Source organism: Eleutherodactylus coqui, chromosome 4 (assembly GCF_035609145.1).
Source record: "Eleutherodactylus coqui strain aEleCoq1 chromosome 4, aEleCoq1.hap1, whole genome shotgun sequence".
Taxonomy (NCBI): Eukaryota; Metazoa; Chordata; class Amphibia; order Anura; family Eleutherodactylidae; genus Eleutherodactylus; species Eleutherodactylus coqui.
Genome location: NC_089840.1, coordinates 89409477 through 89430714, shown reverse-complemented (window position 1 = coordinate 89430714; position 21238 = coordinate 89409477). Strand labels below are relative to the sequence as shown.

Genomic DNA, 21238 nt, shown 5'->3' with positions numbered 1-21238 from the left:
TTACGGGAAGACATACGGGTAATAGGATACTGCCATGGGAGAAGGGAGTATATCTTAAACGTAAAGTGGTACATAAATTCTATGAGATAACCTTATAATCTGATGTACCCCAATAGGATTTGCACAGTAAATATCTGTATATTTTGTTATCAGTGCATCCGATGGCCCAGTGTGTTCTACAGCCTGGAAAATACACTATTAGTAACCAGCAAAGAAAATGGTTTACCTTTCCTTTTAGAGCTTCTTTATGGTCATATGGGAAGATGCAGTCACTAGGCTTAGTAAGGACACAGAAGTGAGTTTGGAAAGGAGGCTGTGGAGGTGCCTTGTCCAGGGGGAATTTGTGGTGAACTAGAGCAGCCAATGCAACAATCTGAAATGAAGAAGTTGTGCAAAGAGATTATAAATATATACACAATTCTGTACTTCCATAATGTGTTCAGAGATCAATGCTTAAAAAGGGAATCATTTTTTTCTTTCTAAATTCAGCGAATGCTTATTAAGTGATATAATAATCTTATACTCGCCTGTTTCGTATCCCTGCTGGTCTGTTGCCCACCAGTCTGCTTACCTCCGGGCAGCAGAGATAATGGGAAATCGGTCTCTACTTTTTTCACAACTAAACTCATGTCATGTGAGGAGTATGACATGCGATGGTTTTAGTAACAAAACAAAATGGGGATAGATTCCCTCTAAATTGGTTTTCTCACCACTGATCTTCCCTATCCAGTTGTTAGATAAGGCTGCTGCATATGTCCTTTTACTTCTAAACACTGAAGGCCCATTTACATGCAAAGATAATCTTTTAAAGGATTGAAAGTTTTAGTGATCTATTTGCATGAAGTGTTAATGGCCACTAACTGCCATTACTACTGTATTATCTTTATCTCCATGTAAAAGGGCCTCCAGGAGTTGTTTGCAGAGCCCAGCATGCAATTAATCCCACGCCCAGCTGTGTGAGCAGCTGCATTGTTCTCCTCGGAGCTGCCGGCAGGTTACAATATAATCTTCCGTCTCCCGTGGAGAACACAGCACGCGGTCTATTGAAAGACACCATCTCTCTGTGGCTGAACGGTTGATTTTAAGTTCACCTTAAAAATCAGATGAGAAGTGCACAATGCCCGTGGTTAGATGTAACGATTATCGCTCATTTTTTGTCTTTTGAACGAATTTTGAGCAATAATCATTACATGTAAATGGGCCTTTACTCTAACCAAGTTTCAATTTTACTGTTCTTACTAAAACTTTTTCTTACTTCCCGGCGTGTGGGCAGACAATTACCTTGCCTCTACAAGACCTTCTCGGCTTGAGGAGAGCTCAGTTAAGAGTGGCAGAAGCAGCATTGAACGATTTCTCCCAGCAAGGGGAGTGGGTTGTGATCCGCGGAACAGAGAGCACAACTGCTTAACTGCTCGAGTACTGGATGTGGAAGAGGTAGTGTGGAGCGAAACTGCGAGTATCATGATCCTTTACACAAATATCCAAACAGAACCTGTATGGAAGCGTTCCTACAGTGTCTTTCACTATGCTGTAGGATTCCCTTTGGGGGTTACGCCACAGGTGCCGAAAACCGCACTATGACGGAACCTCAGAACAGAAACAGTCAGTCATTAGTGAAACGGACACCACTTTGCTGTCCATTTGACAGGGATTCCATTGTATTCGGAATACAGAATAATGTAGTTATTCTAACTAAGTTACTCAATACTCCAAATAAAAGAGAAACGAACGGAACCCTTGTCAAATGGACTCCAAAGCAGAGTCCATTTCATTAACGACAGAGAATGGTTCCATTTGGGGGGCGCTTGACCATGCTGTTTTTGGCACCTGTGACACAATTCACAGATGGGATCCCACTGCGTAGCGGAAATAGCTGCAGGAACCCTCCCTAACAGATAACACATGTGCTCCCAGCATTTCCCGACAGTGCTCTAACAGATACACTTTTTGTTCCCTAAACGGAGAGATTTTGCAATATCTAACAAAGTATCATATGGTGAGGGGGACAAAACTTCACGCATGTGGTGCCATTTAAGAAGAAAGCAGGGGGCTGTCGGGGCCTGCTGGCAATACAGCACATCAGCACTGTTTGTTTTTTGGAATAAGGGTTTTATTGAGTTTTTGAAATGAAAAAGTACGAAGAACAGATGTCAAATAGAGAGGACAAAATAAGGCAGTCAATCACATGTAGGACAACATGAGTGACACAAATAACGTGTAAGCTTGTGAATTGGGCTAAAGCCTTTCCAGGAGGAAACGAGGCAAAAAGATGAGCCAGTAAGCAAAACATTTTAATCTATGCCAGTGAAAAAGTGTGACGTAGCACTGCAGGGCATGCTGGGAACTTCCTGTCAGAGTTGCTGCTAAGTAGTCTGAGGAGTCAGGTAATCTGAATATCATGCACACAACGATCAAAATGTAAAATCACACGGCTTATTATTACTTATATTTAGAAATAGGATTTATTTTAAGAAACTGTATAAAAAAAAAAAATTTATAGGTTTTCTTAAAAATAAATGCACTGAAAATTCTATTTTGTTGGCTTCACTCAAGAGAGATAAACCAACCAGGAGTCAAATGCATCTAGTGCTCTGACAGGTGCCACATCACAGATTGTTGGGAAGCTCAGTAAAGTTGACATAAAGCAATGCTATCTTTTGACATTTTTCTATGACCTGTCAGAAAATATAGAATGGTGTACACTAGAGATGAGCGAGCACCCAAATGCTCGGGTCCGCGTTATTAAAGTCAAGCTTTTCGTAAAATTCGAGAGCTCTACTCGAGTAACGAACCCCATTGACTACAATGGGAGACTCGAGCATTTTTGTATGTGGGACACCAGGTGCCCAGCTTTTTTTTTTTTTTTTTCTTTTTGGTCTCGGTGTCTCCCTTCCCCTCCCACCCCCCTTTCTGCCAGACCAAAAATTTTCGAATGACGCGCGCTGCATCGCAGCAGGGAGGGGCCAAAACAGGCACGTCACAGCAGGGAGGAGCCAAATGCTGGGGCGGGGTTGAACACAATTTGATGCTCGTTTGAGTAACGAGCACCATTGAGTACGCTAATACTCGAATGAGCATCAACCTCGACAGAGTATGTTCGCTCAACTCTAGTGTACACACACATTTGCTTGAAAATAGTCCCATTTCAACCCCATAGTGACGCAGCCCCCCCCCCCCCCCCCTCGATTTTCGTTTTTTCCTCACTCCCTTTAAAAAAAATAAAAATAAAAAAATCGTAACTTCTTTGTTTATCCATCTATATCGCTGTATGAGGGCTTGTTTTTTGTGGGACGAGTTGTCTTTTTCAATAATGCTATTTAAAGTACCATATAATGTACTGAAAAACGTTTGAAAAATTATAAGTGGAGTAAAATGGAAAAAAAAACACGACATTCCACCATCTTTCAGTGCATCTTAAGACACACGAACTGCAACAAAAATGACATAATTTAATTCTGAGTCAGTACGATTACTACGATGCCAAACTTGTATAGTTTTTTTTTTTGCTGTACTTTTATTTTTTTTCAAAGACATTTAATTTTTTAAAATTATTTTCTGCCAGCATAGTCTGCGCGCAATAACTTTTTTCCCGTCAACGTAATTGTGCGAGGGCTCTTTTTTTCCCCCGGGATATCCTGTTTACGTCAGTACCAATTCGGAATACATATGACTTTTTGATCGCTTTTTATTGCATTTTTTCTGGGAAACTGGCTAACTGAAAAAGTGCATTACTGGTGTTTTTTCCCCCGGACGACATTCACTGTGCGGGGTAAATAATGTGCTACTTTGATAGATTGGTCTTTTACGGACGCGGCGATACAAAATATGTTTTTTTCTTATATAAGATTTAGATTTTTTTTATTACAGATATGGCAAAATGTGATTTAATTATTTATTTTTTTTTGCAACCAATAATTTTATTTTGATCTTATCTCGACTTTCTTTTTTTAAGCTTACTTGGGGGACCACAACTGCTTTGATCGCTCCTGCAGTATAACGTAATGCCATAACATTACGTCATACTGCGATTTGACAGGCAGTCTATCAAGCCACTTTCAGAAGGCTCCTGGCTGCCATGACACCCACACTGTTCCCTGCAATCTCACGCAGAGGGGTGGACCATACAGGATCCCCAAACATCGTTCAGGGGATTTAAATGCCGCTGTCAGAATGGACAAAGCATTTAAAGGGTTAGTAGCTGCGATCGGCCGTGTGGCTGATTGCAGCTATTGTCTGCGGGTGTCAGTTGTAACAGCTGACGCCCGCACTGTATGAAGAAAGGTCGTGCTGCGATCTCTCTTCATATATACCCCAACGCTGCAGGACGTAAACATATGTCCTGGAGCGGGAATGGGTTAATCAGATATACAGGTGTAATAGAAATAAATGAAGCAGTGAATGCACGAGTACAATGTAACCTAAAAAAATAAAAAATGCAAGTTTTGTAGGTGAACCTGAAAGATCTGATTAGCTCACAAAACCCTAAAGTCGAGCCCTTACCATCCGCATATCATCCTCTACTTGCCAAAGATCACTTTCTCATTTTTAAAAAGCTAGCATTGTATGTATTACATCTAACACAAATAGTTTGCCCAGATCCAGGAACATAACAGACGATGAAAATGAGCAAATACAAAGTTTATAGAAAACCCCATACCTCGTTTTGATGAGTCTTTGGGTTCTGAACAGTCTTCATGCTGAGAGACAGAACAACAATGGGAGGTGGTGGCACTTGTTTAACAACATTCACCAGATCAGGCTTAGCCACCATTGCTTCAACTTTGCACCAACTTATAGGCTGGCTGTTCAGCTCTAAAATGAAACAGAGCTGCTAAACATCAGGCAACAATGTTATAAAGTGAAGATAGATATTTCATCAAGTTCTTTATTTGTTAATCTCTTTAGGAGAGACATACCTTATATACTCGAGTATTAGCCAACCCGAGTATAAGCCGAGACAATAAGTTTCCCCACAAAAAAAAAAAAAAAGGAAAAACTTATTGACTCTAGTATAAGCCGAGCTATAAAGGAGCTGGGTTAAAAAAAAAAAAAAAACTCCATACTCCCCTCCCAACCGATGTCTGTGTGACAAGCTGCTTGAATTCTCCCTGCTGACATCCCCCGCCATCCTCTCTGCTTGGCTATGTCAGTGCTGTGTAAGTAAGCGCTGTGATTGGATTGAGCGCCAGCCAATCACACCTGGCGCTCAATCCAATCACAGCGCTTACTTACACAGCACTGACGGCAGGGGATTTGAAAGCTGAGCAGGGAGAATTTTAAAGCAGCTGGATTGGCTATGAATGATCGAGCATCGGCTGTGATTGGCCGGCGCTCGATCCAATCACAGCTCCTACTTACACAGCGCTGACGGCAGGGGATGACAGAGCCGAGCAAAGAGGACGACAGGGGATGACAGCGGAGAGAATTCAAGCAGCCTGCCGCACCCCTGCCGGAGACACAGATGCCGGCTAGGAGGTGAGTATGGAGGATTTTTAAGTGTTCCCTGACTCGAGTATAAGCCCAGGGGGGCCTTTTTCAGCACAAAAAAAATGTCCTGAAAAACTAGGCTTATACTCGAATATATACAGTAAGTAATCAGTAATATGCGGGTCAATGCCCCCCAGCTGTGTGGCTTAGAATAGGAGCCCCAAGTATATAACCCGCAGTATTAATGCAAAAACAGGAAGAGAGAGGAGGGCACATCAGGGTACATTGAGGTGTAAACAAAATCCTGATGGCCCCCTTTATCTTCCTATGAAGATTGTACAAGCCTCACAGCATGACAGACTATGTGCGGGACATCCGTGTGCTGAAGGTTGGAGCTTTATGGCATATATATGACAAAAATGAAAAATTGAGGATCCCAAAGCTGGAACTCCCTATTAGACAGAGCAACAAGTGTCCTGTGATCCTTGTGAACCAGGACCTGGGTGGAAACGTGGTAATGAAGAGGGAGACAGGTAGGGCAAAGACAGTCAAACATGTAGGTGGCTCTCACCACCAAAATCAAAGTTACTGAAACAGCCGAGCTTATAAAAAGTTGGGTCCAAAACATAAGCCATACATGACAGTCTGAACACCACGATAAGGCGATTGAGTAAAAGAAATCATCAAGTGTTGTACAAGTTCATGATTACTGCCCAAGGAAGAGCAGTTATTGGCAACGGTTACAACTTTAACCACAGGCTGAACAGGTCAACTGGCATCTGGTTGAAGGAACACTGTTAAAGGGGTTATCCGGGCAATGAGTAAAAAAAATTGCTAAGCTACTTATTACGCTGTACAAATATAAAAGTCAAACTCACCTCAGCTAACCCTCTACCACTTCAATGGAGACTGTGCCCCGCTGCTCCCCACTTCCTGCTGTAGCAGATAGTAGAGACGTGAATACGGTACCTAATCATCAGTTCACTTGGCCAGTTATTAGTTTCAGTGCACACACATCCCTGTGCGGGGAAATCATTGCCGCTTTAGCAGGAAGAGGAGAGCAGCGGAGGACCAGGTACCATCAGAACGGGACCAATGAGGGATCAAGTGAGGTGAATATTACTGCTTTTATGTTTGTACAGCCTGGATAACAATATTTTTGTACTTACCATTAAAAAATTTTCTGGTCTCGTTCATTGGAGGACACAGCTGTGATCATGGAATATAGCTACTGCCACTTGGAGGCGGACACTAAGAAAAAGTGTTAGCTCCTTCCACCAGCTATATCCTCCCAGCCCCTCCACACTTCCTGCAGGCACCAAGCTAACCAGTTTGTATGAAAGCAGTAGGAACAGGCAAGTAAAATAATATAACTATAACTCAGGATGGCACTGTGTGCAACACCACCACTCCGACTAGGAAGAATAAATGCAAAGGAAAACTAGATACCCGACAGGGTGGGTGCTATGCCCCCCAATGAACAAGATCTTGTTTTCTCGTCCGTGTCATTGGGGAACACAGCTAAAACTGTGGGACATTCATGAGCAGTCCCCCGGGGTGGGAATGTATACTAGCATTCCTGTGGACAGCCTATAGCTATCTGCAAAATTCTGTTACTGAGGGAGGAGTCCGCAGATGCAAAATTATGCACCTTGTAGAATTATGAAAATGCGCAGTGAAGACCGGGTAGCAGCCTTACACAATTGTATAGCTAAGGCCTTATTCCATATTGCCCAAGAAGCACCCACTGCCCGAGTAGAATGTGGCGAGACGCAAAAGGCGGAACTCTTCCCTTAGCACAATATGCCTCTACCACTAAGGAATGCATCCAGCGGGAAATAACCACTTTGGAAGCTGCAAAGCCACGTCTCAGGCCGTCAAGGATTACAAATAAGGCATCAAAGCACCTAAAAAGGGGCAGTTTGTGATTGATAGATCGATCCGTAAAGCTCACACCAGGTCCAGCTTACGAAGGGCACATTCTCTCAGATGAACAGTGTTGCAACAGAAGGACGGCAAGACAATATCCTCATTAAGATGAAAACCGGGCACTACCTTAGGAAGAAAGGAAGGAACACCGCCTTATCCTGATATAGAGCAGTGAACAGAGGTTTGGCTGATAAGACCGCAAACTCTGACACCCAAAAAATGGAGGCGACCGCAACCAGAAGGGCCACCTTGCAAATCAAAAGGTGGGCCGGGATCTTACTTAACGGTTTGAAGTTATGGGACTGTAGTGCATCCAGCACTAAATTAAGGTCCCGAGGTCGAATAGTGGAATGAAACGGGGGAGCTGCTTGAGCAACTCACTTTTCAAAAGTATGTATGTCCAATTTCGAAGCCAGCAGACATTGAAGGTCTCTGAAGACCCCAGTCTCAACCACTATAACTTAAAATGTAGCATGGATACATTCAGGTGGCAGAGAGGTGGACGATAGTCTTGAAAAGGAAGGTGCCCCGAAGCATCAACGAGCAGGTGCATGAGATCCGTGTACCATGCCAGCAGGGCCTATGGAATTACAAGTGTCCAACGCTCAAGCCAGCAGGTCCTGAGATCGGGCCATAAAGATAGGAAGTTTGTGATTGACCCTGGACACCATCAGGTCGATATCCGGGTTGCCCCATATCAGATATATTGCTCGAAAAACTCTGGAATGTAACTTCCATTCCCCCGAATCGACTGTCCTCCAGCTGAGTAAGTCTGCTATCCAATTGTCTACACCTGGATGTGCACCGCCAAGAACCAGCAGCATGAACCTCGACTCAGGGTAAAATTTTGGCTGCTTCTGCCATGACCCTCATACTGCAGGTTCCGTGTAATGGTTTATTTACGCAATGGCTGTTGCGTTTTCAGTTTGAACTCTTACTGGGAAACCCCTCAGCTAAGGTGCAAAATAATGCAGCGAACGTAAAACACCCTGAAAATCTAACATTGTTAGGGCGGCTTCTTGCTGGGTCCATGTCCCCTACGCTGTCAAGTTCTGCAAGGTGCCTCCCCAGCCAGAAAGGCTGGCATCTGTAGAGAGTACCTGCCACTGGTGGGTCAGAAATGAGCATCTGAGCTGGACCTGAGGGGAATAAAGTCACCAACAAAGGGAGTACCAAATCTGCTGAGGTACCTGGATCCTCCGATTCAAGGAGTTCACGGAACTGTTCCAGTTCAAGAAGATGAACCACTGTAGTAGGCACGCATGAAACTGGCCAAACAGAACCGCCTTGAAAAGGGAAGTCATCAGACCTAGGGCGGGGCCTAGCTGGAGATGCAGTAGGACACATTCTGGGAGCTCCACGCTACCAGAAACTTCAGGAAGCTGCACCGCAGAGCAGAGACAGTGGAGAAGCCACACTGCTACTTCCCAACACAATGCCCAAACGGAGAGACAAGCGCAGAGCGGAGGAAGCTAGAAGCACCAAGATGGTGCCTGCAGCATGGACTCTGCAACATATGTACTCACCACAGCACAGAGATCCAGCAGCAAAGCTGGCACAGTATGCCAGAGTGGAAGCTCAGCAGAACAAGCAGAGGCATCCTGAGACATAAGATAAGCACAGGCTCCTCACAGTGAGTGTACTAGGTACAGCGATGAGATGAGGCAGGGAGATGCAGATGACTGGCACAGGAGATGCATGTACTCCTGCAAAAAGAGCCTACTCTGAGAGATGTTATGGGAGCAATTCAGAACTGCAGCTCTGGTTTAAGTACACTTCAGCTGCAAGTGGGCGCTGTGTAAGAGGCTTTAGGCTGTCGCAGACAAGACCTGCAAAAAAAAAACAAAAAAACATACGACTGCTGTAGAGCAAAGGGTCAGGGATATGGAAGATCAGATTCTACCATTGAAACGGGATGTGCAGAATCAAGGCCAAACCATTACAGGTATGTTGAAGAAAATAGATGATCTTGAGAACTGTTCACATTGGGACACCCACAACACGTAGGTTATTGCAGAGAATTTAGAGAGCACTACACCCTCAGAATTTTTCTGCGGAAGCACAGAAGCTACGTGTAACCTTTCAGGAAGTTCAGTGCCACCTGAGGGCATTATAGATACCATATGCCATGCTATTTTCAGCTAGAAAGAATGGCGGTGAATGGGATTACATATTTCTTTGAGAATACACGGGACGCTAATACTTGGTTGGAGCAGAATGAAAACCAGCTACACAGTGGTAGACATTCACAGGTGTCTAAGTTTGGTTATGAGTTATGACGGTTGTTCGTTTTACTTTTCTCTCACACGGGTCAACAGAAGGCTGATGGAGTGGTTGCTCTGTAGTTTCACTACATATGTACCTATGTGTCTGATGGATATACTTGCATTCATATATTATAGCTACTAAAATGGCTAAGGAATTTACTATTGTTTCCTGGAATGTACGAGGTCTGAGTGATCCTAGCAAGCGCCTCGTATATTTCAGGAGGTAAAAAAATATCACCCTTTGGTTCTTTGTTTACAAGAGACGCACTTGATGAAAGATAATCTTCAAACTGTTAATGTACAATGGAGGGGACATAGTTATCACTCACTACATACGAACTACTCCAGGGAAGACTGTGTTCTAAATCACAGGCTGATCGCAATCCAGTGCATCTGTAGGAGAACCGACTCGGAGGGCCGATACGTTTGTCTCTACTGCAAAATATACAATTATATTTGTATTCTGATATCTCTCTACATACTCCTCCTTAAAATCGGGGCGTGATGAGACAGGTATTAGAAATTGTGACAAGCTTTCCAGACGCACCAGTGATATTGATAGGGAATTTCAACTCTGAGAGATTTGTATTGGGACAAAATGCCGGTGGAGAGAATAGTGGAAGAGGTGGCTCCGATTCCTTTAGGGCGACTGCAATGCGAGACGTCCCTTATATACATATGGAGGGCCAAAAATCCAGGAACTCAGCAATACTCATGCCATCAAACTTTTTTTCCGTATTGACCTTGTATTGGGGAATACCAAGATATATAGTAATGTTACTGTAGCTAAATACCTTCCTCGATCACTTTCTCATCATTCCCCATTATTGGATAAAATATAGCATGTAGAAAGAAATATTGAAAGGTGCCTTCCATGGACACTAAATGTGCATTGGCTAAACGTTATAGGCTGCCCAGCAACAGCAAGATTACTTGGAGTACTTTATATTAAAAAAATTTTTTTATAAAAAGACGGTCAATATTTTTTAAACAATTTGAAGGCCGTAAAAGTCTATTTTAGAGGCCTATTGATTCAAAATATTTCTTAGGTTAAGACACCCAGTACGCTCATGTAGTGAAGAATGGTAATAGGACTTCGACATTAAAGAGCGTACCTGCCTTCGTAGATGAAGCGGTTTCGCTGTTGGAAGCAATACTCGGGCCTGGACCGTGTCGAAGGAGAGGCCCAGAAACTCCAGGCGCAGTGAGGGCGAGAGGGCAGACTTGGGAGGATAATCCATTCGAACCTGGACTGACTATCCAAGGAGATGTGAAGACTTTACAGGTTGGCTGCCTAAGTTGGGGCCTTTACCAGGATATCAGCAAGATACGGGATGGCTACTATCCTCTTAGCATTGAGAAAAGCCACAACCAAAGCTAGAGCATTCATGAATACACAGGGGGCCATGGCCAGCCTGAAAGGAATTTCCGTAAAATTGTAAATAATAGGAGCGCACATCGAATGAAAGAAGACATGACGGTAAGCATTCTTTATGTCTATGGATAAAAAGGAATTCCTCCGGTTCCATGGATGCAATGATCGACCTCAGCGACTCCATGCGAAAATGACGGACTATTACACGCGGACTAAAAATGTTTAGGTCCAGGACAGATCATACGGACAAACTAAATTTTGGCACAATAAACAGATTGGAACAGAAGTCTGTAAACCGTTGGCTAAGCGGAACCGGAACGATGACCCCTTGAACTAAAAGAATGTATCGCTTGTACCAAGGCTCCAGCTTTTGCACAGGAAAAAGGAGTAAGTCCAGTGTCGGGTAAAAAAAACTCTCTTTAATAAAAAATCCAGACAGACATGGAGGAACAGAGAGCATGTGCCGTCTTACATATTTCAGGCAAACATGTAGCCCTTAAAAATAGAAGGCACATGTGAGTAACACATGTATCACAATAGACAGGCAGCAGCCAATGGGGTGCTTGAAACAAAGACACATTATACCAAAGGGCAAAATACAACAACAAGGAAACAGAATAAAAATAACCAATAGTGCAATAAAAAAATAAAAAAATAAAAATTAAGTTGGCAGTTCATGCCATACGGTTCATAGGTTTGAAAGATATGCAAGAAGCTTGTGATGAGGATGATCTCCACCCCGTAATGGGTAGTTAACTGTTTCAAAACCGCTAACTTGTGGGGAGGAAAAAAAAAAAAACATTTATGAACAGAAAGAAATGGGATGAAACAGCAGATACATTTTTTTTCCCTAGCATGTTCAACAACAGATAGAGGTCTTCTGATCCTAGTTTTTAAACTGCAAATGGTACACCCAACATATTGCACTTGGCAACTGGCGATCGTGTGAACACTCTAGCACGCACGTGAGGGCCGAGTCCAGCAGTTGTGGTGCCGCTGGAAGTAAGGGAACGTGAGCATGGCACCAGGAAATAATTGCGGTGCCGTGGAATGGAAGCAGTCGCTGCCAGATGCTGCTCCAGGTCCATTTTTCCCCACGGACCACTGTGGCCCCCACTAAGAACCCCAGCATCACACAAGCCTGACAGTGGGACACAGAAGTTAACGGCCACCATAACTGGTTGCCCATTTACCTTCCTCCCCTCTTTTCTTTAGTCCTTCCTGGTAATCTCCGAGCATAGCTCTCGGGACGCAGCCCCAAACGTGAAAAACCATTCCTGGGCTGCCGCTAAGTGAGAGAAGAGACAGAGCAGATCGGGGAGTCCAAAATATTCACCTATTTAGGGAAACTCCCTAAATTCAGCATCCACAGCAACGAGTTCCAGAACTCCAGCAGTGCTCACCTTGTGATGAAGAGAGTGCTTCAGTGCCAACAAATAAATGGAGGACACTATGGCTGGCAGGCAGTGTCCTGGATACTCACCAAAATGCGCCACCTTTACTTCAGAGGTCAGGGCAGACAACAGTACAGTTAAAGGGGTTGTCCCGCGCCGAAACGGGTTTTTTGTTTTTTTCAATAGCCCCCCCGTTCGGCGTGAGACAAACCCGATGCAGGGGTTTAAAAAAAAAAAAAAACGGATAGTACTTACCCGAATCCCCGCGCTCCGGTGACTTCTTACTTACCTTGCGAAGATGGCCGCCGGGATCTTCACCCACGGTGGACCGCAGGTCTTCTCCCATGGTGTACCGTGGGCTCTGTGCGGTCCATTGCCGATTCCAGCCTCCTGATTGGCTGGAATCGGCACACGTGACGGGGCGGAGCTACGAGGAGCAGCTCTCCGGCACGAGCGGCCCCATTCAGAAGGGAGAAGACCGGACTGCGCAAGCGCGTCTAATCGGGAGATTAGACGCTGAAATTAGACGGCACCATGGAGACGAGGACGCTAGCAACGGAACAGGTAAGTGAATAACTTCTGTTTGGCTCATATTTAATGCACGATGTATATTACAAAGTGCATTAATATGGCCATACAGAAGTGTATACCCCCACTTGCTTTCGCGGGACAACCCCTTTAAATTAAATTCTGTTCTCCCAACCACCCCTCACCACCCTCGATGGGGGTAGAGAGGAGTTCTGCCTCCCATAAAACCCAGAGTCCGAATGATACCAAATGACCTAGCTGAAAAGGTCTGCCTCCTAAGGACACTAAACTAGAAGTTAGTGTCCGCCTCCAAGTGGCAGTAGCTATATCCCATTGTCAAAGCTGTGTCTCCCCAATGATGAAACCCCCCCTTTAAACATTCCACAAGATTGCATATATTAAAAGACATTAAATTATGTCACAATATGCCATGTACACTTGCATAAAATATTTAAAAATGGAAACATGTTTGAAAATAAAGATGATTTAATGTTAAAAACATAAAAATAAGGAAAGATAAAGCCAAGCAGACACCCTGCCACACGCAATTATGAACAAAGCTGTACAAAATTAAATAAAAATAAGCTTGCAATAGAAAAAAGCCACTTAATCCTTTACTTTGGCACTTATAACCCTTCCAAATGCAGTAAGTAGGCGAAATACCTGCAGAGATCTCAAGGTCAAGCAAATATATATATAAAAACACATGAGAAATTTGCAGAAAGAAGCAGTATATTTACGTGGGCTCTTTATCTCTAGCCAGCTGGGCCCTTTTATCTTCCGGCTAAGCAAGAAAAGCTCCAAGCTTGACGTATTTGTTCCAAAGACATGTGAAAATGTTTCTCCCTTTAGGTCCTGAGGAAGTTGGGGCAAGTCTGCCTGCAAACCAAACATATCATAAAATAAATTTACTAAAAGGAAACAATTAGCGTACACACTGTATGACCAACAATCACAGCCAATTTCTATTTTTCTTCCCAGCTAGAAGCACATTCACCCCCTGCCTGAAACTGTTACTTTCAAGTTGTATAAATTAGGTGTGGTAATTTGTGTCTGCATACACTTCATACAGAATAATATTTGTTAATCTCCTTAAAAATAAGATTAGTGCAAAGTTAAAAATGGAAAAATATTAAGAAATCTGTGACTGGTGACTCAGTTTTGAATGCAGAAGATAAAATAACGTCACCTCCCAAATCTAAGTGCCTCATCAATATACTCTGGTCATTACTAATGGGAAGGAAGGGGGGGGGGGGGGGGGGGAGAGACTGCAGACGTATCTGCTTAGTATACAAAACCAAACTTTCAACATGTATACTCGTATATATACACACTGTTTATTTACCAGCACTGGTGCCCCCCGTCCAAGCAGTGAACCAGTGTGTTAAACCAGTGCAGTGTGAAAGACTGCTAAACATAGCCCATGCCTGTTGAGGCAACACCACTTATCTAAAAAGTGGTGGGAGGCAAAAAAAATAAAAAACAAACACATTGGAAAAGTGTAAATTTGGCTATAAACATATCAATAGTGTCACACATGTTGGAAAAAGTGGCACGTCAACTTTAAAAATATGATGTTTGGACCCAAAGCAATACATTAGGCCAGAAAACTGGTTAAAAAACATGAATAAACTCTTTAGCGTTTAAGAAACAGCTATATGTTAGCACATTATTACCAGCATAGTTGTAAAGGGATGTTTAAATACTTACAGAATATCGAACCTCAAGATACTCCGAGCTAGCAGGGACATCGGGAATCTCAAAAGCATAGTTCTTTTCAACTTTCTAATGGACAATGAAAAAAAGAAGAAATTATGACATGAATTAATACAAGCTATAAAAAAAAGTGCCAACAAGTGGATTGCTGTCACTTGCCATTCTACATGTATGCTTGTTGTTGGTTTCCACCAACTTCAGATGAACAAGGCAAATCGTGCTAAATTGCACGTAGTTACCATGGCTTAGCCACAACATGTACAGGCAACCCTTCTAGAGGATACACTACACACACCGAGCCATTTAGAAATGGATAGTAAGTGGTTGCAAAAGACTGGTAAAAAAAAAAAAAAGAAGGATTCTGCTGTGACAGAGCACCATCCTTGTCAAGAGGCTGAAGTGAATGAGGCTCCATTTAATACCAGACATAGCCCAAGGACAGGAGTGGCACTGTTCCTGGGGGGGGCGGGGGGGGGGGGGGGACTCACTAAAAAGGGTAAAACAGGAAAACAAGATGTTGGTATAACTTACAGTAAAATTTCTTCTCGTCCTGTTCACTGGGGGGACACCGCAAGACCTTTGGTATAGCTTCTGCCACTAGGAGGCGACGCTAAGCATAATAGTGTTAACTCCAGCTGTGCATGGAGTAGGCAATCATGCCGCACAAAGGCAATGCACAGTAATGCCACACAGTGGCTATACAACAATGCCAGAACCAGGGACCAGCTGTGGGCCGGCATATGGTACCAGCCTCGCGTCGGCATCAGTAGACAGCAACGCGCAAGCACCACAGACCGGCCACTGGTCGGTTCTGTAAACGACCGCGCACCTGCCGGCCACAGACCGGCCTTGCACCAGTATCAGTAAAAGGGGCCCTGACACACAGACCAGCTGCTCCATCAGAGAACGGACGCGTGGCAGCAGGAAACACATGCAGCGCGGGGACAACGAAGCCGACATGTGGCAGCCAGTGTCAAATACACACACACACACCTCATGGCGGCAAATACCAAACCCCCACACCGCATGGAAAGGCTGCTCAATTACAGAGCCTGGCAGGCAATGTGACCCAGGAGGGGGCTCCTGTTACAGGGACAGGGCAGCAAAAGGGAGCGATACTCACCTAATTAACTTACCTACTCCTGTCCTGATGCTTGGAGATGCTCCCTCAGCTCTAGCAGTGAACCCCATCTACTCTCCGTCCTTTAGAAAGAAGGGGAATGCTCCAGGATGGGGACACTTTGGCTGGCGGGCCACTATCAAGCTTTCTTTAGAGTTGATGTGCCCGTTTTTCTTCTTGGAGGAGGACAGACACTTGCCGTATGCCCTCCTCCTGGAGCACAGGGAAAGTCCTGCCAGCCGTGTGCCCACATCCACGTGGTCCTGAAGACCTTAACGGAAGACATCTGCCTCCTACAAACACTAAGCAAAAGACTGGGCTAGCTTGGTGTCTGCAGTGGTGGTACAGCTACTGAGAGGAGTTAACACTTTTATGCTTAGTGTCGCCTCCTAGTGGCAGAACCTATACCCAAGGTCTTGCTGTGTCCCCCAATAATACAGACGTGAAAAACTATCACAAATGTAACATGGTGAACAAAGGCATATCCAAAAAAAACTGCATTCTGAAAGGAGACATGGTCTTGTTAATATTGTAACATGACCAATAAAACCAAAGTGTGTTGACTTGTCAGCAATATTTAAAGACTATCAGTATAAAAGTCAAATCCTCTTAATAGGGTTGGAGAAAATAGATTCCAGCCGCTGTTCATGGTGACAAGGAGTCAGTCTTGATGGAGCAAAACATCATTGTCGCCTTTCTCAGGGCAATTACTCCACTGATTGTAGGGTTGGAGCGTACGATCATTTAGGCTATGTGTAGTTCTTCCTTCCTTCTCCCCTCTGCCCTTCTACACAATCTCAAATTATATACGTAAAATTGATTATTTGTTGCCAATTACAAGACTAAAAGACTATTGGATGTATGGCGTATCTGCTGTCACATTGGAATAGTTTGCAATGGTAATGGGGTTTTAGTCATGTCTAAAAAAAGTTATATTATAATAAGAATGCTTAGTCAATGATCAAATATTTTTGTAGCATTCCATTTTTTATTGCTTTTTCAGTTACTTATTAGTTGCCTAAGGATGCCCTCACACAGGCATTTTTGTACAGCCTTTAGTGCTGCTTTTTCAGCACAGTGCTAAACACTGTACGATGCTCCCATTTATTTCAAATGGGGCTGCTCACACAATGCTGAAAACACAGCATCTTTGACAGCGTTGTATGTTCTATTTTTGGCCATTTTCAGCCCTGCATTGCCCATTGAAATGAATTGGCAACGGTTTCAGCTGCAACAACTTGGTGCTATACGCCCTAGCTACACTACCCAAGTTCCAAAAAAATAAACACACACACCTTGCAGGCGATGTTGCTGTTCCCGGCGGCGCTCTCGGGACTTGCCAGCCTTCAGAGGAACTTCCGCTGGTAGCGAAGATTCTAAATCCCTGTCTAATTGGCTGGGTCGGCTGAGTGACACCCAGCTGAGCCACTCAGAGCCATTCATTGGCATCCAGCTGAGCCAATCAGAGCCAGTGCGGAATGAGTCCAATCACAGCCATTCATTCATTTAATGGCTGTGATTGGACACATTCAGTGCTGGCTCCGATTGGCTCAGCCGGCTGTCACTCAGCCAATCAGAGTAATCTGCCAGCTTCACAAGGTCCTGACAGCGGCTTCACCTGCTAGGAGAGCATTGATATATATATTTTTAATCAGCAGCCAAGACGCTGGCATAACGCATGCCAGCGCTGCTGAAACCAGGCGGAATCTTCAGTAAACTCAGCATTAAAAAACATTGCGTTTCTACAAATGCCTGTGTGAGGAAGGCCTTAGCCTGGATCAAGTGGGAGTAGGTGGTAGAAAATCAGACCCCTGGGGCTTGTGACCTAATTCTAATGAGGGGGAAAGAAGAAATATGCATATTGAAAAAGTGGAAACTTGGAGGTAAAAGTGTGATGGAGCTGCAATTTATTTAAGGTGGTGTATGGCATTTAAACCTTTTATACAGTTGGTCAAAGAAAGTAAGGATATTATCAGCGTAAAGATATTCAGGGCGTTTATTTCAATGCTGATCCAAAACTTGAAAAAAAAGGATGTACGTATTTAATGTTATAGTTATTCCATAACTGGGCTTCTTAAGCGCCTCTAGTCTTACTCCAGGCCTTTAGTGCCTTTATGTATCAGTATGGTGTTGGAACAAATTATGGAAATTCTAAACACAGTCACGTGTTTGGGGTGGCCCAGATAGTTGGTAAGATAGGATTCAGGATTTGATGGCTCATGCGTGAACTAGGTACCCGAGCTGTGCCCACAAAATATTTTGGCCTTTGTAATCTGAAACTTATGAAAGAGAGATCATTAATGATTTTGGCCTGGGGAATGAACATATGAAAGAATGTACAAATACTTAGGGTGTACAGCCATCGTAATGAATATGGCCTGCTATGGTAAGCAAGACCAGATTTTGAATTTATCTTTACAATCTTTTGTAATATACATGGATGCCCAGGTGTATGAAATGAAAATCAATCTTTAAGCCAAGGATAAATAGACTGGGGAATGCGATTGGTCTAATAGAAAGTATGTCACGCCCTTTTACATGGGACGATTATCGTTCAGAATTATTTGGGAATCTAGACGATAATCGACCCGTGTAAACGAATGCAGAAAACTGAACAATGTGTCATTCAGTGTAAAACAGCAGACATTTACTTTTGAACGACTGTCTGCTTACAGTGAATGGAGATGGGCGGGGGGAGCGCTCCCTGGCCCGCTCGGCTTCCGTTTTGGCAGCGCTGTGAGATGCCAAAGATACTCGCTCCTGTGTAACAACACAGGAGCAAGCATCATTGTGACAAGCTGTCAAGCGTCATTTGCCCGACGCGTTCCGTTTAGGGTCCTTTAACATGAGATGACTGTCAGGCGCTTAAGTGGAAAGTTGTCCCATTGGGTCATGTTCTTTTAAGATAAAGCCTCATCGCACACTGCAGCCATCAACCATAGCATACTCATTGACCTAGGCTTCAAGTTACTGGATCGTCCTCCTTATTTGCCTGATCTGGAATTCTCAAACTATCATATTTTTTAATTTGAAGAAACACAAAAAAAAAAAGAACCAAAATTTGACTCAATTTCTGATGCAACCGCAGCAGTTGACGCTTGGTTTCGCAACCAAAGGAATTCTATCTAGAGGTGTTGAAGTTGCAACACCAGTCAGAAGTGCATTAATATCAGAGGGGACAATATAGAATAATTATGAAATAACACTGTTCTATGTCAATTTGTTGTGGTCCGCATCCCCTTGTAAAAGTCTGGTTGGCATATTCCCTCTAATGAGACACGATGGATCACAAGTAAAATAGTAGAAGATCGGATTGAGATTTAACTTGCGCCTCTAATAGAAGGCCACACAGGCACTACAATCGAGTGAATCTATGTTCTATTTGGAGGAGGAAATTTCACCTATGCTTCAGCAAAGTTTGTCAATGACAGGTGATTTAGGTTGACGTATAACATAGGTTCCCAAGCTTAATTTATTTTTAGTTGATACAAAAAGGACCTTCGCTTTATTATCTCCTGTATAGTGTAAATATTGGTGCCTACTTGTAGCTAGACCACTGTTCGTTTCAGAGGGATACAGAGCACACTTCCAGTGACTTGAAGGGGAAGTCTGAATTCCGGAAGCCATCTGGGCGGACTCCCGTTAATTAAGGGAAATTCAAGACTGTATGTGTAATTTCGACTTCAAGGCATCCCGGAAGACAGAATGGTTGTGGAAAGGCTTGTTTTCAGATATTTATAGGTTGAGTTGGTCAGGAATTCTATATTGATGTATCCGTGTGAGCCAGAAAGGATGAGTTTAGGGTGTGACCTGCCAGCTGAGGAAGGTTTGGATACAAATTCTACTAAGATAGGTGAGTAATAAATCAACTTTGGTCAAATCTGATACAGAGTTTAAACCTGAACAAAGGTCTGAGGTTTCCACATACATAGTCATTGCGTGAAAGGGAATTCATTCTAGGGATAAGCAGCTATCTTCTCTGATTGCTGGGTGGTGAAGTCTCCACACATGAAGCCATCCTATATCCTGAAGAAATCAGCAAAGTGTTGTAACAATAGGAGGTAGGAGTATGAATGGACTTGTCAAAGGAGAAGACACTGAGAGAATTAAAATCACCCCTGCTTATCACCATAGCTTGGGGCTGGGAGGATGGGAGGAAGAGACAGTCCAGAAACAGAGTCTCCTCTGAGGCAAAGTTCATATAAAATGGACTAACAAAAAAATTGAAACTGTTTTGTGGTCAGATGAATCAAAACTTGAAAATCTTTTTTGAAACCACTGATGCCTTGTCCTGTGGACTTCAGAGGAGAGGGACCGTCCAGCTTGTTATCAGCACAGTGAAAGGGCCTGCATCTCTGATGGTATGAGGTTGCATTACTGACTGTGGCATGGGCAGCTTACACATCATGTAAGGCACTGTCAATGCTGAGCAATATATAGAGGTTGTAGAACAACATATGCTCCATCCAGACAATGTCTCATTCAGGGAAGGCCTTGTATATTGTAGCAAGACAATCCTAAACCATATACTGCATCCATCACTACAGCATGGCTTCACAGAAGAAGAGTCCGGAGGCTGAACCGGCCGCCTGCAGTCCAGACCGTCCATCAATAGAAAACATTTGGTTCATTATAAAACAAAATTTCCAGCAAAAAGACCCAGGACTGCTGAGCAGCTAGAATCCTACATCAGACAAGAATGGGACAACATTCCCCCAAAAAAATTCCAGAAATCAGTCTCCCAAATTTTAACGGTTGTAAAAAGAGGGGATGCTACACAATGGTAGACATGGCCTGTCCCAACTTCTTGAGATGTGTTGCTGTCATCAATTTCATTTAGCTCTTTTTTTTTTTTTTAAATAAAAATGAAAAAAAGTCTACCTTTCACCTTCTGATACGTGTTCGGTGTTCTGTGGTGAATAAAATATGGTCATATGAGACTCACAAATCATCGCATTCTTTTCTTACATTTTACACAGCGTCCCAACTTTTCTCTGAATTGGGGTTGTATTTGAAGATAAGAGTGAAGACTAGATTGAGTTTGAGGCTTCCCCATTGCCGAAGGCTTCAGAAAAGTAGACCCTAAGATATCTCGCATCAAACATATACAAATGCACTTAATTTACAGTAGTTTCAGCAATGCCTTCACATTGAATTCTTCAGAGATATACTTCAGGAGGATCTGTCATTGGAAGCCTCTGACAGAGGCTTCTGTACAAGCAAACAGTGGTATGTGTAACCCAATGGGTTTCCGATGCTTAATTATAAAAAATAAAAAAAAATAAAAATAAAAAAGATACCAGGCTATATATTTTTTTTTCCTGCATGCCTGTGTGGGGTAGCTGTTCAGTATAGCAAAACTAAAATAATGTATACTGACATATACCAGCCAGACGGAGGCCAAAACGACACTCTGTTAGCCTCTGTCAGCTGACTGGGAGCCTATGGATACATTTGACATACACGCCAGCAGTCATTATAA

General features: G+C 43.4%; 1 protein-coding gene across 1 annotated transcript in view; it reads right to left on the bottom strand.

Moving 5' to 3' along the window:
• Positions 1–21238, bottom strand: part of POLA1 (DNA polymerase alpha 1, catalytic subunit) — a 278247-nt gene that overhangs the window by 220391 nt on the left and 36618 nt on the right. Inside the window, exons 13-16 of the mRNA XM_066599857.1 lie at positions 14631–14705; positions 13661–13799; positions 4658–4812; positions 227–373 (exon numbers count right to left, since the gene is read on the bottom strand). Coding sequence (XP_066455954.1) covers positions 227–373; positions 4658–4812; positions 13661–13799; positions 14631–14705 — 516 coding nt within the window. The remainder of the gene's footprint in view (positions 1–226; positions 374–4657; positions 4813–13660; positions 13800–14630; positions 14706–21238) is intronic.